The sequence below is a fragment of the Leuciscus leuciscus genome (assembly GCF_965113295.1).
Source record: "Leuciscus leuciscus genome assembly, chromosome: 6".
NCBI lineage: Eukaryota > Metazoa > Chordata > Actinopteri > Cypriniformes > Leuciscidae > Leuciscus > Leuciscus leuciscus.
In genome coordinates, this window is record NC_138730.1 from 38,671,905 (window position 1) to 38,698,872 (window position 26,968).

The 26,968-nt window shown below is 37.5% G+C and overlaps 2 protein-coding genes across 3 annotated transcripts in view; one reads left to right on the forward strand and one right to left on the reverse strand.

The window, feature by feature from the left end:
* Positions 1 to 26,968, forward strand: part of camsap2b (calmodulin regulated spectrin-associated protein family, member 2b) — a 48,090-nt gene extending 21,122 nt beyond the window's left edge. The window contains exons 4-18 of one of the 2 annotated variants that reach the window (XM_082173440.1): positions 6,674 to 6,751; positions 11,013 to 11,154; positions 13,620 to 13,759; positions 15,856 to 15,946; positions 16,032 to 16,116; positions 16,204 to 16,229; positions 16,480 to 16,546; positions 16,638 to 16,874; positions 17,402 to 19,160; positions 21,288 to 21,424; positions 21,864 to 22,084; positions 22,469 to 22,565; positions 24,060 to 24,169; positions 24,889 to 25,007; positions 25,397 to 26,968. In XM_082173440.1, the coding sequence (XP_082029566.1) occupies positions 6,674 to 6,751; positions 11,013 to 11,154; positions 13,620 to 13,759; positions 15,856 to 15,946; positions 16,032 to 16,116; positions 16,204 to 16,229; positions 16,480 to 16,546; positions 16,638 to 16,874; positions 17,402 to 19,160; positions 21,288 to 21,424; positions 21,864 to 22,084; positions 22,469 to 22,565; positions 24,060 to 24,169; positions 24,889 to 25,007; positions 25,397 to 25,693 (3,606 nt within the window). In that variant the 3' untranslated portion in view covers positions 25,694 to 26,968. Of the gene's footprint in view, positions 1 to 6,673; positions 6,752 to 11,012; positions 11,155 to 13,619; positions 13,760 to 15,855; positions 15,947 to 16,031; positions 16,117 to 16,203; positions 16,230 to 16,476; positions 16,547 to 16,637; positions 16,875 to 17,401; positions 19,161 to 21,287; positions 21,425 to 21,863; positions 22,085 to 22,468; positions 22,566 to 24,059; positions 24,170 to 24,888; positions 25,008 to 25,396 lie in introns of both variants that reach the window. The other variant, XM_082173439.1, reaches the window with a different exon arrangement.
* LOC309501377 (sterile alpha motif domain-containing protein 9) lies at positions 1,003 to 8,678 on the reverse strand. Its single transcript, XM_082173429.1, has 3 exons — positions 8,574 to 8,678; positions 6,255 to 6,325; positions 1,003 to 5,938 (listed from the first exon to the last, which is right to left on the reverse strand). The coding sequence occupies exons 2-3, from the start codon at positions 6,305 to 6,307 to the stop codon at positions 1,018 to 1,020; spliced, it is 4,974 nt and encodes a 1,657-aa protein (XP_082029555.1). The 5' UTR covers positions 6,308 to 6,325; positions 8,574 to 8,678; the 3' UTR covers positions 1,003 to 1,017.

Consider the following 26,968-nt stretch of genomic DNA (forward strand, 5'->3'; position numbering starts at 1 on the left):
TATATTGCCTTATATGTGACTTTTTGTGAATTGCAGATTGTCTTAATCGCATTACTTTGTACATTATATGTACAATAGCAGACAGGCAAAGAGCTTATGTCATGGAACCTTCTTGTGTTGTGGACCTTAGACCAGAATTTTAGCCAGATACATACTCAATATCAGCAGCTCAAATCAGCATACATGTTTATTTGAGATCATTTTAAATTCTACATTAACATTTTGATTTTCTCATTGGGTATGCAAAAATCCTATTCACATTTTTTTATTATAATGTGGTAAGCAAAGTACAGATTAAATCTGATGGTTTTTAGATCAAGATCTAAATAACTAGAAATAGACATACAGTTGTCATACATTATCTAAAGCCTGGTTCACACGGCAGGATAATTAGGCCGATTTTAGCCCCGATTCACCCCTTCCGACAATCTTAAGGATGCTCCGATTATCGTAAAATAATCTGATCAGATATTCCTGCCGTGTGTGGTGTGTTAAGACTGCTCTCGTCTGCTCGGAAGGACATCGGGACCGCTCCGATCTCAAATCGGGGATATCCAACATGTTGGATTTTTTTGGCCCGATTTCTCCTTGTGTGTGGTGTCCCCTGGGGACAAGCGAGCAAGCAGCCTGTGGACTGTGGCGTGTAGCCAATCAGAAAGCGAGGTGACGAGGCGGCGAGGAAGCACCGGGAAACTAAATGAAACCATCGCCTTTTCTTTTGATAACGTTTTTTAAAAACAAACTATCGCCACTGCATCCTCTTCGTCCGCCATGGTTGTTTACTCTGAAGAAGTCACGTTTGATCTCAAGGGATTTTGCGAGATTTCCCGTCTGACCTGGGAATGCTCGGGAGTCAAATCGGTTCGTGTGTGATGTGTTGATTTTGCCGTGTGGCTGCGCACCACACACTGTACGACCAAAACTGTTAGACCCGTGATTTTTTTATCGGCGTGTGTGGGGTCTCTCAGGTTTGGAAAATCGGCCGACAATTTTAAAATCGTCCCGTGTGAACCAGGCTTAACTGTCATCTTCGTACTGAATATCATAAGCAAGTGGTCCATCCATGGCAAAGCCAATGTAGAAGGACACTTTCTCAGTGCTGTAGCCGCTTCTCACTCCACCCAGAAATGCAGGACGCAATGGGATCTTAAGATTTCCATACTCTGTGAAGACCTCACCTTGCTCAATAGTGCCACTTACTCTGAGGAGCTTGCTGTTTATTGGGATTTCCTTAAACATTTCTCCTGTTTGCCAGAGAATGTTGCGATTCTTCACACTACTGACAGTCTCAGATCGGTCTAGGGAAACTTTCGTCACCAGCCTCTGTATTCCATCAGATTTTCCCAAGTAGAAGTGTGCAATGGTTGACCTTGTTCTGTACATATAAGAGAGATTCTTTCTTGCTGAGCTTCTGATTTTATCAACGTACATCTTAATGCCAGTACTGGTGACATGTTTTCCTGGCCAGAGCAACAGTATGGCAAGATAGAAAGGCTCTGGGTATGGGTGCTGTGTACCAACATCTTGCAGAATGTCATTTAAAAGCTCATTGAGGTCCTCGGTAGATTTTGATAACTTTGATTTTGGCCAAATCAACTTAAGTATTATATGTGCAAGCAGATGATTTGTTTTGTCCTTGGTACTTTTGATGGGAGAATTCTCATATATGAATGAGTATTTTTCAGCAATCGTTTGTACCGTATCTTTATTGTGCTCCAAAAATTGGAGAAGGCCTGGAAATGTATCTGCCCTGTATTTCTCTAGGAACATTCGGCACTCTTCAATCTCCATGTTCAAACTCAATGTTGGTTTCTGCTTTTTCTCTTTTTGTTTGTCCTCTACAGAGGTGCAAAATAATGAGATGTAGTGTTGATAGTGTTCTGAGATCCTCTTGCGAATCTTTGCTTCTTTCATGCCATCAGATCCTTTTTCTTTCAAGTAAGTAAAGTAAATTTCAAGAAAGTCAAATGCCTCTTTCACCTGTGATTTTAAAGATGTAAGGAAATATTCATAGGCATGAAGAACAGCAACAAATTCAAGATTGGATTTGTTTTTCAAATCTGGGATGTTTGAGCAGGGAAGATTTCCTCTGAGAAAGCTCTTTATGTAATGATCTTTCATTGGATCACCATGCTCAAACAATGGCAGTTTTCTGATTATGTCAAAAACAGTCATGGCTGTGTCAATTTCACCCATGTAGCCAGATATATTATATGGGCTTAACCTTCTGTGAAGTTCCTGTTCATTTTCATCTGTCTTTGCTAAGGTTTGAGCTCTTCTGAAAGCTTTGGTTGCTGTGCTTGCTAACTCTAGATATTTCCTCAAGTCTTCAGCTGTGCATGGTTTCTTTTCTTGCTTTTTACACTCAAGTGTGTGTTTTAATTCACTTTTTGCAACTTGTCCAACTGTATCTACGGTGTAGGAATTTTCTTTGATGTCTCTCGCACTGTCTGCCCATTTTTTAGCTTCAACAAAGTTCTTCTCTTTCAGGTACAAGTGTCTTGCTAGAGCTTGGGGAATTGTGAAATCTTTATCAAACCTTCCTGAAGCTGCAATAAAAATGTCTTGTGTTTTATTAAGACCACCTTCTCCTGAGTTTATGTCTTCTATCAGTGGTGAAAACAGAGTGTCCTTCTCATCGCCTTCTGTCTTGCGTTGACGAGTGATCAGCATGCTTTTCATTGATTGAACAAGAATGTCCTTCACTGCAAAAGTTTTGAAAAAGGCATCGCAATGCAACATGTCAAGGACTATGTCTGCTCTGGAGCAGTTATGGTTCTCCTCTAGTTGTTTGACACATTCTGTGGCAAGATGCTGATGAACAAAGCGAATTGCTTTGAATCCCCCATATACTTCTGTTTCAAATTCAATCAGCAAACATGAATAAGGCTCCATTTTCTCCAACACAGATTCTCTTCCCCAAAATGCATTTTTGATGCCCAGAAAATCTTCACATAAAGATCTTGAGACGACTGGTTCAGCCACATATGAATTCAGCAAAGCCAGTATGCAGAAAAGCCGTGCTTGTTTGCTTTCAACTCTGAAATCTTTTAGTATGTTAGTTGCAACATTTTCAACATACACAGGGTCGAAATTAGTTTTCATGATCATAAAACTGTAGAAGTTCTCAGTTGTGAAAGACTTTACTTCTTGAAGTTCATTAAGCTTCATTTCAAAAGCACGTTTTTCCTTGTCAGACAGTTCTGCTGTAATGAACTCACTCTCAACAACACTTTTCTTGTGTCTGTCTTTTGGAGTTTTTGTACGTATGCAGTTTAAGATGATGATGAATGCCCCCGTTTCTCTTGTTAATTTTCTCAAGGAATGCTGGAGTTCGAGTGTGTTTTCTGTTTCTTCTGAGTCTTCGACTAGTAGCAGGACTGGTGTTTTTAATGAATGCTCACTTTTTCCACACTTTATCAGATGAGCAACATGTTGGGCTACTTCTTCCTTTGAAACGATGTTGTCTTTTAGCACTGCACATCTGAAAACTTTTCGCAGATTCCACATCACATGCATGGCCATGGTGGTGCCGCCACACCCTGGGTGATGAAACAGATTCAGCATGACACAAGTACTTTTGGGATTTTTGGTCTGAGATCTGATACTGTTCTCTAGTTTTGAATGTTTGTCACGTTTTATGAATGGCTTTGCAGCAGGTTGCTCTGAGAAATAGAAGTTCCACCATTTCACTTTGCCTCCTCTATAGAACTCAGATTCAGTTTTAATTTTGAACTCTTCAAATTCTGCAGAGCTCTCATCATATTCATTTTCACATTCATTTTCACACAGTATATCAAGTGACGTCATCAGGTCTGCATCTTTATTTTGGAGAATCACCGAACTTCCCTCAGCAGATGGAAGAAGTCTCTGAGCATTTTGCTTGTTCTGGCCCAGTTTCAGTATTGTCCCATTGATTTCACTGAGCTCCAGGTCATATACACTCTGCTGACTGATGTCATGTTCACATCTGGCTTGAATGAAATCCCTCCATTTTTGAAAAGATGCATCTGAAGTGCAAATACTTAATGTGTTCTCTGTACCCACAAGGTTTTTATAAAATGACATGAAAGTGTCAAAAATTGGGTCATTCATGGCCTCAACAGTGGAGAGTAGGAGGAATATGACTAAGAATCGTCCTTCTGGAAGAATGTCTGGGTTGCAGATGAACGAGATCATATCCTGTACTTCTCTTGCTCTATATTTTAACCATTCGCTTGGTCGGAGTGGTCGGTCAGGTTCAGTGTTCAGGTCTTCTCTGCCATTACAAAATACCCAACTAGTTTGTTTGTACAGATTGAGATTTTTCACAATTGTTCCTGGGTCCCCATGGAACTGGCTTGGGTTGTGAAGATTTGCAATTCGAACTTCTCTGTATCTGTGGCAGGACCCATTTACTACAGAGTTTGGATCAAAGTCCAACACACAGAACAGTTTCAGTGTAGTCATGAACTGAAGATGCTGGAGTTGTTCAGGGTGGCTTTTGTTTGTTACAATGATGAAGTAATCATAATGATCCAGTCTGCTTCCTCCACATGTCATCAGATTCTTCAGCTTTTCCCCTTGGTTTGATGTTCTTTTGCTTTCAGGCCTCTTTTCTGCCTCCTTCCTCCTGTCGTCCATAACATTTATTTGGTCATTTATTCGGGTCAGTTCATCATGCAAATCTTTTGGATTACTAATTTTATAGATATCTCGGGTTGCAGCTCCATCTCTGATGAAAAGTGATTTTCCTTTGTTCTTCTTCCATTGATTGTCCTCATCCAGAGTCTGGGTATAAAACAGCTTACCCTGAACTATGCTGTGGGATGGAACAACATCCACCTCTATGACATATTTGCCAGATAGGGTGCTGTCAAGGCAGAGCACTTCTACAAAGCGTGGCTGCCTGATGCATGCCTTTGCTTCATCTGTGTGCTCTTCAAAGTATGATTTAATGCCCTGATTAAAATGATCAATGATAGTGTCCTTCTGGTCAACACTGACCCCAATGATCTCAGCATGAGTGTATTGAGAGTCTTTGGAGTCTGCTACACCAAAGTGGATGGTTCCATTTGTACGGCTGTTCATACAACCAGCAGTAAACCGGAACACCTCTTTATTGAACTTCTTCTTTATCACATTCATTTCATCTGTTCTACCCAAGAACTTATACTCATGAACTGGATCAGTCAGATTACCTGGTCCCGTCTCTGGTGGTAAAGTGTAGTTTTGAATATATCGATGAGAAGCAGAATCCTGATCAAATGGATGGAGACTACATGAGTGTTTTACGGATCCAGACTGCTTTATGTGCTTTTCCTTTTCAGCTACTTCACCAGCATTAATGTCTGATGTTTTAGGGTCAGTTGACTCTGTTGATTCAGTTTCTCTGGAAGATGTACAAATAGAAATTCCTGAAATTGGAATATTTCTATTTTGTGAAGGGGGCGCCCTTGAAGGTTCATTTGGTTGTGAGTCTTCTTTTGGATTGCTGCTTTGAGAGATTTTATCCGTTGAATCTTTTCCAAACTTCATTCTGTCCATGGAATTAGTCCTTTTAAATTCAGTTTTCAGTTTTCTCTTAGATTGCTTAGATTCCTTAGCATTTTTAGTTTGATCTGTTGAAGCTCTGTCTTTGTTTTCCACTGTTGTGTCTAGCCTGGCCTCTGTGTGCCATGTGTGGGAATGGTCAGAAGAATAAGATTCTTGTTCTTTCATTTTTACCTTTTCTAAGCAGGTGATAATCTTAACAGCAGGACCATGCTTAATACCAAGATCCAGCAGATGTTTGAGCTGGTAACAGACTAGTTCTTCCCCTGATACTTCTCCCTCATACAGTTTGTCTGCATATTTTTTATCCACTTTAATCACCTCAGTCACCCAGTAATAAACTTGCTCTCTCGTCCAATCCTCGACTCGGAGAGGAAGTTCTGTCTGTTGACTCATTGTAGCCATACTAAAACAAATAATAAACGAATTAATAAAGAAATATTTCCGTCTAACTTCTGCACAATATACAACAGTCAAAAGCATAGACCAATCCATCCTACAGTGATATATTTCTGAATCTGGGACATCTTTTAACACTTAAACATTTATCCATTATTTTGCCCATTTATTTTGTGATGACTGACATAAGAAATGTGCTTATGATGTTTACTATCATGCTGCAAACTAACATTTTCAAAGTGTCCTTTTGTTGCAAGTAGAATATCAAATTAGAAATCATAAAAAGAAATAGAGATCATAGTATGTTATGTTGTTTAGCTTACCTCTTATGAAGTATGAAAACACTCTCTGTCCATCCTGTTTTTTTTTTCATCATATGTTACCAAGCATCCACCTGACAAGACAAGTAAAGAGAATGACATATTTGAGTTAAATCTACACACAGTAATTCACTGTTCCAGAGGTCCATAACACTACTACACTACAAGTAATTCATAATTGCACACATCTGTTCTTTGTTTCCATAAATTATTCCCTGCCCAGGTGTCTTTAAAGCTGATCTTTAACTGTTTAACCTTTAAAAGCCTGTTAAACCTTTAAAATTTGACTTGATATGAATTGACAGTTTATGTCTAATATATATGATGTAAATACAAAATGCACAGAAAAATCTTGTGTATGAATCTGTTTATTTGTGCTTGTCCATATGTAGGCTACAGTATGTGTTAATTTTTCAATGCAGGTCAATGAACATCTCAGAGACCTTTTGGCACAAGAACAGGGAGGTCACGATATAGGAGAACCCTGCACGATTCAAAAGGTGAGGAAATATTTATAAAAATGTTTGACCATGAAATAATTCTTCTTTCCTAATGTTTGGATGCTATTGAAAACAGTCTACAGTAATGAAGAATTAATGTCATTAAATAAGAGTAATACAATGTAAAGTAATTTACGGAGTCATATTTTGAAAAATGTCGGTAACCAAACAGTTGATGACTTCCATAGTAGGAAAAAAAAACTATGGAAGTCAATGGGGTCCATCAACTGTTTGGTTACCGACATTTTTCAAAATATCTTCTTTTGTGTTCAGCAGAAGAAAGAAATTCATACAGGTTTGAAACAACTTGAGGTTGAGTAAATGATGACAGAATTTTCATTTTTGGGTGAACTATCCCTTTAATATTTAATGTACTCTGTATCTCAGATTTATTAAAATATTTTTGACAAATATATAAATTCATAGAAAGATATTTCAAGAAATAGGAAGATATAAATAGGAAGTTATTTTGGAAACATTGTAAGCCATACAGCAACCTGGTTTTCCCAGCTTTAGTTATGCTGAATTTTCACCCATGGTCTCTATTAGAAAAGTTAAACACAAGAGAGTATTATATAAATAAATCCCAGAAATTATATCTCTAGTTAATTATAATCATAGACCAAAATAATGCAAATAAGACAATCACAATCAAATAAAGTAAAAAAGCCCAGTTAAATATATTATTAAAGTTTAGCAAAGGTGTATTTGCATGCATGTTTTAAGATATCTATAAAGGAATTTTGACTAGTCAGATTGTTAATTCCAGATATTTACATTGAAATTCTTCATAGTCACAACGTTAAATGCAGATATCTCCAAAGAAAGGTCTTCCTAGTCAAAAATCAGATTGAGATATCCATAATATCTCAATCTGTCAAGATATCTACAATTGTAATTTGACTAGTAATAAATTACTATGCAGATATCTACAAATGTATTTTGGATATCTTTGAAAAAAATAGGCTAATGAATTAAAGATATCTTTCATTTGATTATGACTAGTTAAAAAACAGTTAGGATAATTGAATTTAAATTTTTACTAGTAATAATTCAGTTAGTTATCTCTAATTTAAATTATCACTAGTAAAATTGTAATTCGAGATATCTCTGATGCCTAGTACAAAATCCATTATTGATAGATAGCCTATCTTTAATTACAATTTCTACTAGTCAAAAACTCATTTGAATATATCCGGAAATATTTTCCAATGGAAGTCAATGGACAAATAGTCAAAATAACATTGTAGATATCTCGAATGTAAATTATGACGATTCAAAATTGGAATTAAAAAATCTGGAATTGTAATTATGACTAGTAAGTTACAACCAGTATTTAATGCTAAAAATAATGTAATACTATGCCATAGTTACAGTAGGCCTACTCCGAAACATGCAGCACGTATTTATATAATTAACATCACAACCGTTGGTGATCACTAAGCCATCTCACATTCTCATAACCGTGCATTGTCAAAATTCATTTAAAAAAAAGTACTGTTTCAACGCCGAATTTTACTCGCATTTGGCTCTTTGAACCCTGGCTAACATGCTAAGAGTGTCCCGCAGATGGCGCCGCGAGCTCGTGCAGCGCCGTTAGAATCAACCCGTGCATGAAATTAATGTATTAACGTAATATTTTGTAGTTTATTTAGTAATTGTTTAAGGCCATTTTGCGGTTTTAATCATCATTTTTAATCATCACGATTTAAACTGTCACAAAATAGCCCATTGAATACCCAGGAATTGGTCACTCGTTGGGGCTCTTATATTGACCCATCCGTTCGGCAGCACCAAGTTGATTCAGAGAAGCGTTACTCACGATTTCACGCAGTGACGCAGCAACAAACATTTGAATTCCCCTGCAGAAAACGTCTAATGTCGAAGAAGATAATAAAAAGTTGTAGGAGATCGAGTTTCACGCCATAGAAAAGCAAACTTTTTGCTGTGGTCCGGTGATCTCTACTCCAGGCAGACTTCCCTTCACCCGAAATCTTCAGTCTGTCCTCCTCCTCCTTGCTGCATCGTGTAGCTAACGCGATGACGTACTTGAATATTAATCAATATGTATCAATATGACGCGTCACGCGCATACGGGGAATTGGATGTTTTTTCTAAGCATGTGAGCTGCCATTGAATGTATTAATCATGGATTTAATGAAATGTAAACTAATGCCAAGTTAAAGATAGAATAAGTGGTAATAAGATAAAAGTGGTTGTTTCATTAGACAACTTATTCTGTAATTTTAAACCAGTAATTGTTATTGTTATAATTGTTATCACATGTATTGTTATTATTTTTATTATATGTTTAATTTGTTTAATTTGGTCCTTTATGATTACAATTGGTATAAACTGAAAATATCTATAACTATTGTTTTAATTTTTTTCCACTCATAGTCTGTTTTATAGTCTTCTTCTGGGTTATTTGTTTCATAGTTCAGTAAAAGCAATGTGGCATTTACTCTTTCCTGAATGAATCAAATATATTAGTTTTCTCTCTCACTTGCTGTGCTATTAATAGCCTGCATGACAGATTATAAGAGTTCTTTTTTATACCGTAAGATATTTACCAAATGAAGATGACAAGAATAAAAATAAATTTTTTTTTTTTTAAACAATCAATGACTAATAATCAGATATATAATTTTTCTCTCCTTTTCTGTTTTGTCTGTTTTCCAAGTTGTTGTTATATAATCTACAAATGAAATAAGGTGTTACTTGTTTGTAACTTATACAGCCCTCAGACCGCTGACTCATTGATATTACGCTCAAATGTACCATGGTTGGTTTGTATTCTCCGGCTGCCATGTGAAAAAGGAAAATTAGGCTTTCATTGCTCCCAAGTTCGTTCCAAACGGCTTCATTATGACACATACTGTATGTGCCCTGCTCCCTCCAAAGTCCCCACTTCAAGGGCTCTGCCCTTGGTAGTGAGTAGGGCATATGAATGCTCACTTCTGATTGAAATTTACTTCTTGTTTTCAGTTTGAGAACCTGTCCAGCAAGGCCTAATTTTTCTTTTTATGATCGTTGGTATGCTACTTTTAGGTACAACCATAATTATATTATCTCCTGAATACCTATTATTTTATTTTGTCTCTTTTCATTTATTGCATTAAGGAATTAAAACATTCATCACATGAATTCCTTTGTAAAATGTATGTGAAAATTCATTTTGAGTTTGTAAAACTCAAAATTCATCTTAATTATTTTAAAGTTGTAAATCAAACCTTTATTATACTTTGGACATATCATTATAACATGCTCTACAGTTGATACATCTTGCTTACAGTTTTCACATTTTTCTGTATCATGTTTACAAGCTTGAAATGTCCACTTTTTAACGAAAAAATTTGAATCGAAAGCAAATATCATCTGATTATGTAATCTGTATGAAAGTTGCATTTCTTTCTAAAGGCACATCCACTTAACAGCAGAGATGTATGGAGATATGTTTGCAGCCGACACTGATTTAGAAAACAGTTTATTAATAAACAATTAAAATGCCTAGTTATTTTTTAAGACATATTTATTATCATTAGCCTGCTTTTGCGGCAAGATTTATGCATGCGCTTGAGCGTGGAATAGGCTATATTCCTCCATGCACTCAGTATTTAAGCAGAAATTAATATAAATGTGCGATTATTCGACTAATTGCTTAAATGAATGACTTCTAGTTGAGTAGAAAAATCTTATGTCAACTCTAATCAATACATTTACTATAGTTGCCATTATTCAATTAGTAGGCTAATTAGTATCCAGCTCTTTACATTAAATTAGTTGAGTTTACAATTAGTTAATGAACTAATAAAATAATAAAACAAAGATTAAATTAAGATGCTAACTATATACTGTATTTCTATATAGCATTGCTTGTTCCACCACACAAATGTCAGTTTAAGGTGACAATCTGTTACACATTTGAAGATTTACTTTATCTTGAAGATTGTTGTATTGTATCTTCTGTTATAAAGATGAGCACGATGATAAAAAATAAGCACATGTAAAAATAAACAACTTATGTTCTGTTAGATGTTCTGAGTTTTGACTACTTTTTGAATGTTGTATAATAATATCTCTAGGTAATGAAGAAATATTAACAAAAAAATCTTCTATATTATATATAAAGGAGCCTTCGAATTGGGACAGCCTTTGTCGTGTTGCGGTGACGCAATGGGCCTTTGAATGCGCCCTTCGAAGGATGCAGCCTTTGAATTGGGATGCAGCTCTTATCTATAGTCTTTGGTGTAATCCACAGGGGCGGTACAGGAGAGAAGACTCTAAAGCACGTCCGGCTCTTTGTTTCCCCCTGGTGGACAATCTCCTGAAGGACAACACAGACGGCTGCGCTCTGGCTGCACTGCTGCACTTCTACTGTCCTGATGCTGTGCCACTGGAAGGTACTGCTGCAGCAAACTCTTCTTTGTGATTTGACAAATATGAATATTTTTCTCCTAGCAAGTTTCAACCTCATCACACTATATATTTTATTTAAATTTAGAGAGCTGCATTAGATTTAGATTGATAGAGCGGAATTAGGCCCTGAAATACGATGATGACATGTCAGGAAACTGACCGTGGCTCATTAAGTGGTTCTGCGACCATGAGCGGTTGGTTTTATTTATTGGGCGCTTGTCTGAAGTTTAAAATCATTGGTTACCCGTAAGCCAATAACATAACGTTTGGTTATGGCGTGTGTTATGCGCATGCTCAGCCGCATCTAACTTCCACTGGAAACGCATGTATGATGCAAAAACTAAACCATCGAGCGAAATACCGGAGTGAACATGGCTGTGAACGACTTTTGCAGATTATGTGAAGTAAATCTACGCATCCACGGTACAATCAGCGTCTACGTCACGGCTCTCAGCCCGCCCTCTGTTCGTTGATTGGCCCGGCTGTTTTCAGGCCGGTGGAAAACTGAAAGATAGGCTGCTATCTCAGACTGACTACAGGAGCGAAATGAAATTAGCGGAAGTAGGAAGTCTGACGTAGTCAGGCTAGTATTTATGGCCTTGGAGACCCATATTTTCTAAGCTCTGATGTAGAGATGACCGAATGGATTTAAATAAGTTTTATGATTGGAAGACAAATTATTATGAGAGGTTGGTGGCCACCAGGTTACAGAATTTGGGGAAAGGATACATTTGGGTACAGGATAATAAACTGGTGGTGAGACGCAATATAAGAGTGCCATTAACATATTTGCTGACTAACTTAGTCTAACTGACTTTGCTGACTTATTTATTATTATTATATATTTTATTTATTAAGTTTTATTTTATTAAATTTTTTGTGGATTTACTCTAGCAATCTAGTCTACTTATAATTATGACTGACATGTTTGATGGGTGGGTATTGGAGGAGGGGGGTTTGATAAAACACCTATATTTAGAATGTACTGTTTTGTCAATTTGAAGGGAAAAAAGTGTGAATAATAAAGTTTCAAAGGTAATTTACTCAATTTGATCGCTGCTGCAACCTCAGTGTTTATATCTGGATTATAAACTTTTATCCCAATACTTTCAGTATTATTTGATGTTTGCAACAGAAATAGCAATAGCCTATTCTGTGTAGTTGAAAACACTGTTTGTGAAGCTGTTTCAAACATATAGATTACATAACCACTGCTCTCTCTGGCTTAGCAGGTTTAAATAATCCAGTGTGATTGTAATTTCAAAGGTTTAATAGACAGTAATCATTGTCATTCAGGAAAAAGATCACGTGTGCATTTGAATCGAGAAGTGGCCTAAAAGACTGCACTATTTAAGTCAGAAAGAGTGTATTCCTACTGTCTTCATTTTGTTTCATTGAGATGTGTAGTTATACCCTCTAACAGAGGCCTGTACAGATAAACCCTCAACAAAATACTCTGGCCCTAGTCTGGCCCTGTAGATAACAGACGTACACACACAAACAGCATCAGGAAAACTACATTATCCACTGAACTCTCTCTGAAGACTATCATGACAGAAGCATACCAACATTCAAATATTCAGGGTCAGCTGAAGGACACAGTCTCTTTTTAAAAAGTTGTAAAATATATGGCATATCAAATAAATGGCAGGGTTTCTCTGATTTTAAACTGTTTGCAAGAAAATAATTTGTCCTACAAAAGCCTCTTGATGACACTTTATTTTAGATTATAAATGTGAGTAATGTGATCTTAACAGAGACTGTAAGGAATGGGAGGGAACGATCGGATAAAACTGAGAGAGAGAGAGAGAGAGAGAGAGAGAGATTTTACAATATTACACTACCATTTAAAAGTTTGGGGTTGGTTAGATTTTGTAAATGTTTTTAAAGAAGTCTCTTATGTCCAAGGTTGCATTTATTTGATCAAAAATACAGTAAAAAACTGTTATATAGTGAAATATTATTACAATTAAAAATATACATTTTAAAATGTAATTTATTCTTAATTCAGCATCATTGAGGCATTTTTTTCAGGATTCTTTGATGAATAGAAAGTTCAAAAGAAAAGCATTTATTTGAATTAGAAATCATTTGTAATATTATAAATGTCTTGACTGTCACTTTTGATCGATTTAAAGCATCCTTGCTGAATAAAATAATTAATTTCTTTATTCGAATGAGGGTATATGAGGGGGGAAACAGAATTGAGTGAAAGGAATAAACAGCGAGTAGGAGTGCGTGAATGAAAGTTTGAGAGAGAACAGAGGAGCAGTTATTCAAACATAAACACATCCCCACCCCGTGACTCGGAGGATTCTGTTCATTACGTCACACATTCTGTTCCCGCCCTCAAAGACTTCATTGGCTTCTACTTGTGTTCTGTCTCCGCCTCCTCAGATTAATTCATAATGTCATTGGCTGTTATGTGGTTTCTTCCCTCCCCATCCAGATATCTGTATCAAAGAAACAATGTCATTGGCTGACAGTCTGTACAATCTCCAGCTGATCCAGGAGTTCTGCAGGGAAAACCTCAGCAACTGCTGTCACTTCACCCTGGAGGATATGCTGTACGCCTCCAGCACCATCAAGGTAAAGCCTGGCGTCCACATGCAGCACTTCTTCACTTCACTTCTCTTTACTGATACCATTTTACCGAAAGATTGATTAATGGATTTATTTAGATCGATAGATCATCTTGACATGTTTTGATGTAATGCTGTACTGATTTTTTCACATCTCTTGCATTTGTTTTTGCACATATTTAATGTTACATCACTATTACTGTTAACAATGGATTTGAACAAACCCCAAACTCTAAATTTTAAACTCCTTGGCGTACAACGTTTATTCTACGGACATGAACCTCAAATTGTGTGGCTTATTGAGGAGATCTGTGCTTTCTTAAAGGAATAGTTCACTCAAAAATGTTGTCTTCATTTACTTATCCTTATTTCATTCCAAACCTGTATGACACTTTCTTTCTTCTGTGAAACAAAGATATTTTGAGAAATGTCTCAGTGTTGTTGTTGTTGTTGTTGTTGTTGTTTTGTCCACTGGAAGTCAGTCGTCACCAAAACGTATTGGTTTCCGACATTCTTCAAAATATCTTCTTTTGTATTCCACAAAAGAAAGAAAGTCATACAGGTTTGAAGCAACATGAGGATAAGTAAATGATGACAGTTTTAATTTTGGGTGACCATGATGGTGTGTTGCATGACAATTTAGTTTTGTGTGCTGATTTTATACCACCATATTACTGAAGACAATAATATGTTAGCTGACTAACCAGTGGAACATTTTATTGCTTGTTTTTCCTGGTATGATTTAGTATCTGAAGTTTCTCAGATGTTTCAACAATGAGTAGGATGCGTGTTTCCCATTTGGTTCAGTGTTGCAAACTTTGTATGGTTTCTAGGATACGGAATCTGGGCACTTTCTGTGGTGATTTTCCACTGAATATCCTTTTTTAGTTTGAGAGCATGAATGAGTGATCACTGAAGTATTACAGGGGATTTCAGCAGGGCTGATGCAGGATGGGAAAAAACGACAGTGCGCGTTTTAAATCTGACCGTTTGGAATGACTGAGTCATAGTTTGTGAGTGGGAGAGCGCTGCCATGTGGATCGCCTCAGACAGTTATGTTAGTGAAGCAGTTTGTCTAGATAAACACACTCCATGTGTAGCCTTTACCTCACATAGCCACCATCATGACACCAGCCAGTTCAAAGTTTTGAGCAAAATGTGTTACATTTTCCAAACCGGCAGCCGTGGATTTGCCGTTATGTCAGATGAGTCTGTGGTCGGTTAAAGTGCTTGTCGGCTGTTTCAGCCAATCACATACTCTCCAGTAAAACAAAGGTACATCTGATTTATTTGGTCATTTAGGCCTTAAATGTTGTGATTACACTAAATGAGGCCTTTTTCACGAGGCTAACAGCCCTTAACTGTGCAGAAATAAATGTGTCTGGACTGAATAAATCTGCAGAGAGTTCTGGGTCTGTTCTGTTCGTGTCAGGCTGCCCCGGTTGCTTTGTTCCTCTTGTTGCGCTGAAAGGAGACTCTTCTCATGGCTGCTGTGCTGTTTCTTTCAATAAATACACTCTAATAGGCTATACACTATTTAAAGTGCATTTTGCACAGTTATTATAGTATTTCAATAGCTTAAACTTGCACAGTTCTGTTTCCTTCACATCAGAATGTGTTGATGTCAGATGAATACATCATCACATGACCCTCTAGATTGATGCATCATTTACACAAACCTGGATTAAAGCAAGCTTTTTTTCTGAATTAATAGCTGGATGCCATTTGTTGAACTCAGTATGCAAAGTAAAAAGATCATGGGACAATGTTTTTACATTTTTGAAACAGAAGACAATACATATTGTATACACCATAGTAAGCAGTATGCTATAATTTCATTTTTAATACACTAGTCATGAAGTTAGTAAAGGTCTGTAAAGACTCAATCTCTATTTAAAGGAGAACAGTGGCACCTTGTGGTTATAGAACAACATTATATGAGCAGCACTTCACACACACATCAGATCCTTCAATTCTTTGTTTTTGCAAGATTCAAGAGATTGTCCAAAATTCATCCATGTAGGTATCTTCAGTTCTCCTCTTTCTTTGAGCTGTATCTTTTTCTCCTAATTAATAGATGTTAAATCTTTTTATTTGTTTCAGAGTAACTACCTTGTGTTTATGGCAGAGCTATTCTGGTGGTGTGAAGTTGTGAAACCGTCTTTTGTTCAGCCCCGCACAGTCAATACCAAAGGTAAGGTCCCTCTCATCGGGTGTAAAGTTTGGTGTTCATGCTATGTATTTGGTTAACGCTAAGTTTCATATATTTTCTTTTTTAGCTTTTGACCCATCCCAGTCCAATAATCTGGCTCCCATAACCAAACAAAACCTGATCCAAAGACCAGGCAGTCCAGAGCAGTCTAGGTTTGTATTTATTACAATGCAAGTTTGAGGTTTTATTTATCATGATTTTATGCAAGAATTTATATTTCAAACAATTTCGTCTTATAGGTCACAACCTGAAAATGACAATTCAGGTAAGACTTTAAAAAATGAGTCATTCCTTCATAAAACTAAAAAGAGATTTTGCTTCCCTCTTTAGTTTTATGTGTATACTGTAGCTCAACATGGCTCTAGCAATAGGTTCCATTCACAGCGATCACACACATACTGATAACATTTTTAGCTTGAATGCATGGTATAAATGTAGATGAAGCTTTTATTTAGATGCAAACATTTACTTGCTGTTGCAGGAAATTAAATGGGTATTTCTTTCTTTCACAGCAGTTATCAGGCAGTCATCTTCCATGTCATATGTGGACGGATGTGTGGGGACATGGCCAAAAGAGAAACGGTCTGCGCCCTATACTAACTCTCTATCCCTTTCACTCTCTTACTCTTGTCTTTACATGCTCCAGATAGATAATCCTTTGTCTTCACCTCAGGTCTTCAGCTCATGGGATATCATTTGAGATTCCACTTGATGACAGCTCAAGTTCATCTTCAAGACGTGGACTGAACCGATCGGCAAGCACAGAAGGTTTGTGTTTTAAAGTCCACCATGCCACCCGAGGAATGCGGAGGAACCTTTCGTTCCAGCCCGTTAACGGGAACGCCAACAGCAAAATACATGAGGAGGATGATGAGAAATCCAGCAGACATCGTCTGGGAAACTACACTGGGTACATCTTTCATTTTTATTTATTTGTTTGTTATTTTTAATTTTTTCTGTAGCACTCACCCTGATGTTGTATCACCCTTTTAATTCATGAACTCAAAAGGAGAGGTTTGGGCGAATGTAAAATAAATGTGAACAGGGATGGATGTTGGATGCTCATGTCTCATATGCTAAAATGTCTTCAGAAGACATGAAATATATTGTGTTTCATTTAACAATGGTGTCTTTTTTGTCATTTTTGTCATCATGTGTTTTCTAAAAATTCTATTAAACTTTTGTATTTCTTGGAAGAAAGAAAGTCATAAGGGAGAGAAATAATGACAGAATTTTCATTTAACCATTAACATTTTTCACTTATCTATTCCTTGAATGATATTAATCTTTAAAAAAGATTGTTAATTTTTTATGGTCAACAATAAACATTAAAGAAATGTTATTTTTATTATGTTCAGTGTCAAGCTGTTTTATTTTGAAGTAAGTTATCTAAATCTTGAGAGTTCACTATAATTGAATGAATATCCCATGTTTCAGGTACTCAAATGGCGTGTCAGCAGATAACCTCAGCCCTTCGTATGAACCTCAGCCCAACACTCCTAGTATAGAAGAAGCCCTGAAGATCATCCATGACTCTGAACAACCCCACAGCAGCTTGCAGCCCCCATCTGGAGACAGCGCCTTTTTCCTGCACAACCCATCTTCCCAGAACTCCGGCACTGACTCAAACGATTCCGAGGACTCGCTTTCCAAGGTCAGAGCAGATGACGCGGACCTAAATTCCACCTCTACTGACATGGACACTGGAATCCATGTCCGTACCGAGGACATCCAGGATGGACAGGATGAGGATTCGTCCCTGAAGGACTACTCGGACATGGACCAGGACCATGAAGCTCGTTCCTGTCCACTTCCGGAGACTGTCGGCAGCCCGTGCCCAAGCCTTTTAGGAATGCGTTCCCTGGCCACAAGCATGGCCTCCTCATTGGGTTCTGCAGTTCGCATGACCAGCTTCGCCGAACAGAAATTTCGTAAACTGAACCACGGCGATGGCCGTAGCAGCAGTAGCGGCGGTAACACGCCTGAGAGTGGCGAGCTGAACGTCTCAACCCCAGGAGCGACAGGAACGGTTCGCTCGATTACTCCTGACGCACGCAGCCCTGCTCGCATCACCTCCCCTCGTGATCCCTCACAACTGTTGGCGTCAGAGATGGTGCAGTTGAAGATGAAACTGGAAGAGAAACGCAGAGCCATTGAGGCGCAGAAGAAGAAAGTCGAAGCGGCTTTCACGCGTCACCGGCAGCGCATGGGCAGGACCGCCTTTCTCAACGTGGTCAGGCGTAAAGGAGTCGTGTCGCCACTAGGGGGTGACAGCAAAGGACCAGATGGTCAGGAAAAAGAGATCAGTGACTCTCAACCTCTGAAGACACCCTTGAATTTGAATGACTCCAATTCCAGACTGGAGAGATGTCGACCAGATGGTGCCCCGCCGAAATCACCCCTTGAGGAAGCAGCCGTGGAGGTGGACTTGGCAGAGTACAATCGATCCATCGAGCGCCTGAACACGTCTTTGAGCTTCCTACAGTCGGAGATGCAGCGTTTGGCACAGCAGCAGGAACGCATCATGCAGATGCGCGATCACCAGAGTTGGGTGATTTCGCCGCCAGACCCGGCGCCACGCAAACAGCTGCGTGAGTTGCGCAGCAGCAGTGTAGTGGGCCGAGGTTCGGTGGGGTCGCTCTCCCCCATTTTGTCATCCACCGGCTCGCCACGCACATCACACCGTTCGCCCTCTATGATCAAAAGGAAGTCCGCGTCTTTCCATGCAAGGACGCCACGAACGCCAAGGCCCAATGACCTGAAGGTGACGCCCTTCAGCCGCATGCTCAACACGCAGCAGTCGGTGGACAGCCTGCCTCGACTTAGACGTTTCTTGCCCAGCCAGATGCAGACCAGCTCATTTGCATACTTGGGACATGACGAGGGACCTTCAAGTGAGGACGCACAAAAAGTTGCTGCAAATCCACAGACTGCTCAAGGTGACGCAAAGCAGGAAGAAGCAAAACATGATAGAAACATGAATGCGCCAACATCTGAGGTTCTGTCTCAGCCGACAATGGACCGTTCGACGGAAACGGCAAGTGGGAACATAAATGAAGAAGAGTCGCAAAAGAAGAAGGATCTGATTGAGGTTCCTCTCTCTATTCTAAAGCCTCTGGATGGGTATGACCTGGAGAGCAACAAAGAAACAGAGACTGGACCAGACCAGAAGATGTGCTGTGGCTTCTTCTACAAGGTGAGACTTAGATATTTACATATAAAGTAGGGAGAGCAGAAAGCACACACATATGGAGAAAAGCTGCCTAAATAACTGAAGCTCAGAGTATACTTCAGCTAAGAGTACATTGTATGTCCAGTTAGAAAAATTGTACCATTCACGTACAGTATGCACATACTATGCTGATGATGAAATTGTCACTGTACTCATACCCTTATTGTACGCATAAAAACTAGGGATGTTCCGATCCTCCAATCCGATCCGAGTAATTGAATATTGAGTATCTGCTGATACAGAGTCCTGATCCGATATTTGTGTTTTCCTAGTGCTTGGTGCCCACTTAAAAGTACAATACATTTATTAAAATCAATCCAATGTATACAGGGATGTGCAGAGTTTCTTAGGGGCTCAAATGTAAAAAAGGGGCATCCTTTTTATATTTTAATTTCAATATAACAATTACTACAGTAATTCTCTCTCTCTCTCTCTCTCTCTCTCTCTCTCTATATATATATATATATATATATATATTTATATATATATATATATTTATATATATATATATATATATATTTATATATACATACACATACTGTATAAGGACATTGGTAGATGTAAATATCTGATGTAAACAGACGGTGTGGTCACAATTATAAATATGTTACTACTTATAATACTTATATATACTACTTAGAAAATAAGTGGATTTAAGGTTTAGAAAGCATGAAGCTTGCGGTGTCAGAATGCCTGTCTATCACTCAAGTCCGAGGCTGGACGCAACCCATAGCTTTAGAGTGATTTGTTACAAAAGTGCGCATCAGATATGCTAAACACGGAAAGTCGAACATGCGCGCGTGACACGCTAGAACAGACCTCATAGGTTCTCGGGCGTCAAGCACACACATTCTAGCTTCTTTTTTGCCTTTAATGGCGGTTGGCAAACCCAATTGAAGGTGCATACCATCACCTACTTTGCATGACAGCTGACATAAAATGAAGGATCCGGCTTAGGAAAGCCAATACCGATCAGTACAAAAAACACTTAATCGGCCCCAATACCGATCCTTGAGATAGGCTTGGGACATCCCTAGTAAAAACCAATGTATGCTTTAGGCTTGAGACATGTCAAAGGAATGAGAATATACAGATGATTTATTTATTTATTTATTTATTTTTCTCTAAGGGTACTTTCATTTTGATTGACAAGCGTGACTGATGCAGTGTGAGCAGAGAGAATGTATATGTTATTGCTACTTTTTTAGAACATTTTCAGTACATTCGAGGTAGATAGATGCAAGTGCCGTGATGTGTTAACACTTTGAAAAAACTAAACAAAAACAAAAATATAAAAGTGAGGTGAGCAATGCAATGCATTTTGCTGCCTTCTCCTGCATCATCATTACCAAGCAACAGGGGTAAACAGCTGCAGCTTTGATGATGCAATACACCACGGTTCATACCAAATAATAGATCCATTTCACATTTCAGGGGTTCGCAGAAGCAGAAGTCGTCATAATTGGGTAAACTTCTATAATAGTGAACATGAGACGACGGCAAATATAATATTTGTATTCCCAATATCTCCAATAGCAGACTTTCCAAAAGAGAGGAAAAAATATAGAGAGACTGATTACATTGGTTAGAGGAGAGAAAGATGTCATATTTGCCGTCACTCCCTCAGCCATTGTATTATAAACACCCTTGGCGAAGCATTAATACATTTTTTGTCATTTACTGCCAAAGTAATATAGAACAAAGTATAGCATTATAAACTTGTGTTCATTTAAAAAAAACAAAAAACATTTAATATAAAAATCTTAACTTGATTTGCGATGTTGATAACTCTTGTCATCACAGTCTGTGAAAAGGGTCCATATAATGTGTAGCCTATATATTGATATAAATGGTTGTGACAGCCTATGTTTCTCTGTTCAGGAGCTTCAACAAGTGTCTTTGTTATTCTTTTTAATTCATCTCAAGTAAACACTCCATTGAACTGAACATTTTGTGTTTTAAAAATGTGTTGTTTTTTTCTTCATGAAGCACATCACAATGTTCTGTGAGAGACATTGTCTCATCCAGCCAGCTGCACATGAGCTTCTGTGTCAGACTGGATAAATGTTTGTTTGTGTTGCTGTGACTCAGGACGACCTGAAGGGAGAGGAGGATGTTGCACAGAAGAAAGCAGCTCTGATGGAGAAAAGGCTGCGGAGGGAGAAAGAGATGCAGATGAAGAAACAGCAACAGGAGGCCGAGATAGAACAGAAGAAAGAAGCTGCACGGTACGAAAAACACCACAAACAACACAACACAATAATAGAAAATGACATGATTACAGAAAACAAAGCCACACAATCAAAGACAGCACAACTAATTCAACATGTCATGTTCACAGAAATCCATATACACTAGAGCTATTTAAAATATAATATAAATTATAGTTGTAACTATTCAAAATATTATATAACTCTATTTATTTGTGCTAAAATGGCACAAAAATGTGTGCTTTTTTAAAGTAGGAGAACTATTTTTTTCATTTACATGCAGCAGTATAACAATACGTAGTAATATAATGTAATAATTACCTATATTTTTTACTAAAACTCCATGCAACATTCACCTGTTTTACTTCTGTATTTAAATTAATCTTAAATGGTTTGTAAAAGTCATTATATTTGTAGACTTGCTCGAAATGCACGAAATCTCTGCTTCCTTGATCAGATTGAAAGCGGAAGAGGATCTTGTGAAGAAGGAAGAAGAGAAGGCAAGACGAGAGTTTATAAGAAATGAATATATGAGGAAGAAGCAGCTGAAACTGATGGATGACATGGACAGTGTCGTTAAGCCCCGCCCCCCTGGTGTCAAGCAAAAGAAGCCACGCCCCAAATCTATGCACAGAGACATCATGGAGTCTCCGAAACCTCCAGCACGGACAGTCACAGGTACGATGGGAAATCAGTAATAATATATCTATATTCTTAATTATTTCATAAAATTAATAATATTAAACATTTCTAACTATTTTATATTAATAATATTAATAATTATTAATATATTTTTGTTTTATAAAGTATTTATGTTTTAATAATATATATGATTTTAATAATATTATTAAATGAATTCAATTTTTTTGTTATAATATTATTCATTAATAATATACCTATGTTTTTTATTTTGTAATCAGATATGTATATTTTTAATAATATAAAAATTCCACATTTAATTTGCTGTTGTGATATCTAAAGAGCTTTTGAAACTGGCTTCTAAAAGAAAATGTATGCAAATTATGTGTATGTATATGCAAATATGTGTATTTGTGTGTCCAGGGTCACGGCCTCGTGGATATTCCGTGTCCAGCTTATCACTCGCCTCCCTTAACTTGGCAGACAATGAGAGCGTCCAATCAGATAAGAGGACATCTAGGTGAGACCATGTCCAATTCACCATTACCTTCTCTGTAAAAGATCATTCAAAAGCAGAGAAAATAATGAGTTATTGTCGTGATCACAAACGGCACGTTCACTGACACACATCTCTATTGCTGTGAGACGGGTCGTGTTCATAACCTTCTGTCCTCCCTCTGTCTTTGGTATCTCTGTCTTTTCTCTGTGCTGGTTGCTCAGAGGCAGCAGACTGTCTCCTGGCAATCTGTGTTTCTTTCTGAGCTCCCCTAAAGGGAGAAAGGGAAGGTCAGTTTGCAGACAGCATCACAAACATGTCATTACCTCACAGTGCTGACGGTCATTTCAGCTTGGGCGCTGAACAAACTCATTCGCTTGGACAGATCAGTTCACTGGTTCATCAGCATATCGGTGGAACATAATAAACGGTTATATAATTATCATCTTTGAATCATATATGTTATAGCACAATCAATATTTTTAGTTTACTTGATTTTCTTGTGATTCTCATGTTTCTTTGCAATGGTGTTTATTTATCAGCTACTTTATCATTGCAGCAACAGAAAATGGCTCATCTTTTAAGCAATTGGTTATTAGACTCAGACCCTGTTTACGCCATGGTATTAAGATGCGTTTTGGTCGATCGGATCACAAGTAGTCGAGGGAGACACATTCCCGTTTAACCTGGTATTTCTTTTATCCACTTTTAACCACTTCTCTCCTGATTTCTTCGAGGGGAGGGTCTATGGGCGGGTGTATATTTTTTTCAGATCTTTCAATCTAATGGACTAAATAAGCTCAAGTAATTTACATACGGATAGCAGCAGCTTTCGTTTCTGCTCTGACAGCCGCAAGTCCACTTTTGTGTCTGTTTGAATGCATCCATTCGACCACATGAGCGTCTTTTACACTACAAAAGCAATCCGGTCGAATGTGTTTTCGACTGCCTCTGGAAGTGGTTGAAAGTGATCAAGCTCAAAGCATTTAAGACCCCGTTTACACCTGTATTTACAGTAGTGTCGTCCACTTGTGATCCGACCAAAATGCATCTGAATACCAGATGTAAACAGGTCCTCAGTGTAGCATTGTGTATTAACCAGGTGCAATGTCATAAAGCAACAAGTGAGACTGTAAATTCTGTCTCCTCCATGTTAGTTTCTATCCAATCCTGCCGCAACTGAAAAAATTACAAGCAACATGGATTTGTCTTTCCATTTAGTTGACATCTCAGTGCAACAGAAGCATGCTCAGCATCACTGTATAAAAACATCACATATGTTCTGATTGGCTATGACTTCTATGACAAGTCGTGCAGCATTTTTGCTTTCACTTTGGGCTTTATTGGTCGTCGGAAACTTGCACCTAGTTAGAACATAGTGCAATGAGTAGCATATCTCTGCTGCATCCATGCTTCGCTTCTGTGATTTTCCAGCCTTCAATAAGGGCCCATCTGTTAAATTATTACTCAGCCTTTATTAAAGAGATGTTTTCAGTGTTTATGTTTGTTTATTCTCAGGCCGGAGTCTGCAGAGGGCTTTTTGTCACCGTGTCCATCAGTAAGTGGAAACGGGGAGAACTGGGAGCTCGAATCAACATCATCTGCAGCATCTAACACAGAATACACAGGTGGGCCGGTGACATGACAGTCCTGCAGTGTCACAATCTATATTCCAAAACTATTTCAACTTTTTTCATTATTATGCATGCATGCACTTTGTATGACTTGCTCATTCAGATACTACACCACTGCTGAAAACTTTGCCGTCAGTAAGATTTTGTCATTTTTTTCAATGCATTTATTTGATAAAAAAAACTGTAATATTGTGAAATTTTATTAATATTAAATATTATTACACTTTAAATGAACTTTTTTCTATTTTAAAACATTTTTAAATGTAATTTATTCCTGTAATGGGAAAGCCTCAGTTCAAGAAACATTTGGTGCTCAAGAAACATTTCTGCATTACTGACCCTAAAGTTTTGAACAGTAATATACAGTATATGTAGTGTTTGTACATTTTTAAATTCATTTGTTTTTGTTTTTAATGAACTGCAAAAACAAACGATTTACCGATTTAAAATGTTTGAATAATAACATTTAAACAAACATTTTGATGCAGAAGAAAGAACGTGTTTACTGTATTTTATCAGCTACAAATTTTATGCAGTAATATACCATTTACTCCAACATTAAACTGAATATACTGAACTTTGGTATTTAAAATGGATGGAATTACATATATACATATACTGACCCTTATAAATGGCATAACTTTGACCCTCAACAGTAGTCTGCTCACAAATGTTGATCGCTTCCTCTAATTCTGATTTCTCTTCCTCTCTAGGGCCAAAGTTGTACAAGGAGCCCAGTGCTAAATCAAACAAATACATCATCCAGAACGCACTGGCTCACTGCTGCCTCGCGGGCCGCGTCAATGAAGGACAGAAGAACAAAATCCTGGAGGTGAGGGGAAAAATGTTACAAAAAAAATGCAGTAGAAAACATTTTATTTCTATCTGTGTTTTGATCTGCGTGCAGTTTAATGCTAAAATAAAAACTGTAATCTTTTGAGGAGCTCAATTGTATTTTAGATTAATTGATGTAGTGAATTTTTATTTATTTATTATTTTTTACATGAAATTTAATTATATTTATTTAGTTATTTATTTTATTTTATTATAATATTTATTTATTTTATATTTTTTAATTATTTTATTTTTTTTTACCCTGGAACTGTGGAATATATAGAAATCACATCAGTCCGTTTTAATTAATTCTTGATTTACTTGGTATTGAGGTCTAGATTATCATTTTAAACCATATTTGTAAATATTTGTTTTATTTTTTCCCAGGAAATGGAGAAAACCGAAGCCAACAGCTTTCTAATTCTGTTCCGAGACTCTGGCTGCCAGTTTCGCTCTCTGTACTCGTATTATCCAGAAGCGGAGGAGATCAACAAGCTAGCTGGCATCGGGCCCAAGACCATCACGCCCAAAATGATCGAGAACCTTTACAAATACAGCTCGGATAAGAAACAGTTCAGCAAAATCCCCGCCAAGACCATGTCGGCTAGTGTGGATGCCATCACCATCTACAGCCACCTCTGGCAGAACAAGAAACAAATCACACCCAAAAAACTCCTCAAATAAGTTCACGGCTCACTGAGTGTTCCTGCCCGTCGGACATTATAATGCACATCCTGAATGTAACGAAAACTCTTTTGCAGGCTTTGTTGGATGGTCATTTGTGGCGAGTTTGAGACCCTCTGTTCTACAGTGTTTGCAGCACTGACGGATGCGCTTTTACCCAATTTTTATTTCAAACATGTTAAATTTTGTGGCCTTATGCTTGTCTTGTCGTGTCTTTTATGCAATGCTTAACGCACAGTGACTGAGTTTATGAACAAGTCATTTCATCGTACACAATCTGCTTCTTTTGTGTTTGTGGAAATGCAGGTGTAAACGAATATTAGGGACATACTACACTTGAAGCCTAACTTTTCAGAAGGTCATGCAGTTGAAGCATTTAATGTACTGGAACCTCAGAAACTGACATTTTTTGCTTTATTTAATGTCTGTGTTTTTATATTTTGGGTAGGATTCGTAATTCTTGTTGCACATCTGCTACTCCTGAAGAACTTGTGTAAAATTAGCTACAGTAAGAGTGGTTCGCTCAAGACTCTTCCTACAAAATGAACACACTCGTGTTGCTCTATATCTATCATGTAAAAGTAACGATGGGGTCTTTAACTGATCAAGTTAAGGACCAAAACTAAACATTGTAGCTTTAGAATTATACGTCCCTAGACATGTTGCTATCACTTGTGTCACGGCCCAGAGTATCTGTGTGCCATGTATGTTTAAAACATACATTTTAGAGAGACAGATCAGTTAACTGACTGAGTAGTGTAAAAATCCATATAAATAATACAGAGGAAAAACTGAAATATTGAATATCATATAATGAAGCTTTCAAAGAGATGGTGAGTATTAATGCTAAATGATGTTGTTACTCATTTTTAATTATGAAGTGCATTTTAAAGAGCTGGGATATTTGGTCAGGCTGTTGTCTAGTAAGACATTTTGTCTTCTGGTGCAAAAGAATCGAAAGATATTTGTTATTTTTACTAAGTGAAGTAAATCATCGTTTGAATTTATTGATGCTGTACAGATATAGTTTTACATACTAAGCATATTTTTTAAGCCATTGAATATTACTGATATTTTTCATATGAAAAAGATTATGTTTAACAGGTGCAAGTATGGGTCAGTGATAAAAAGTTGTTCTGAGAGATGTTCATTTCCACACACGCTGTCTAATCTTTTTTCAGGTCATGTCCGCTGTGTTTGTTCATCATATGCTTTGTCTGTTTGTATTTGAATGTTAACCTTAACATAAATACAGATTTACATCCAAAATATTGA

Coding starts and splice junctions, on each gene's coding strand:
- LOC309501377 (XM_082173429.1), bottom strand. CDS start 6,307: ATGATGAAAAAAAAAACAGGATGGACAGAGAGTGTTTTCATACTTCAT. Junction 5,939..6,254: donor GTTTTCATACTTCATAAGAG/GTAAGCTAAACA, acceptor TATTTGTTTTAG/TATGGCTACAATGAGTCAAC.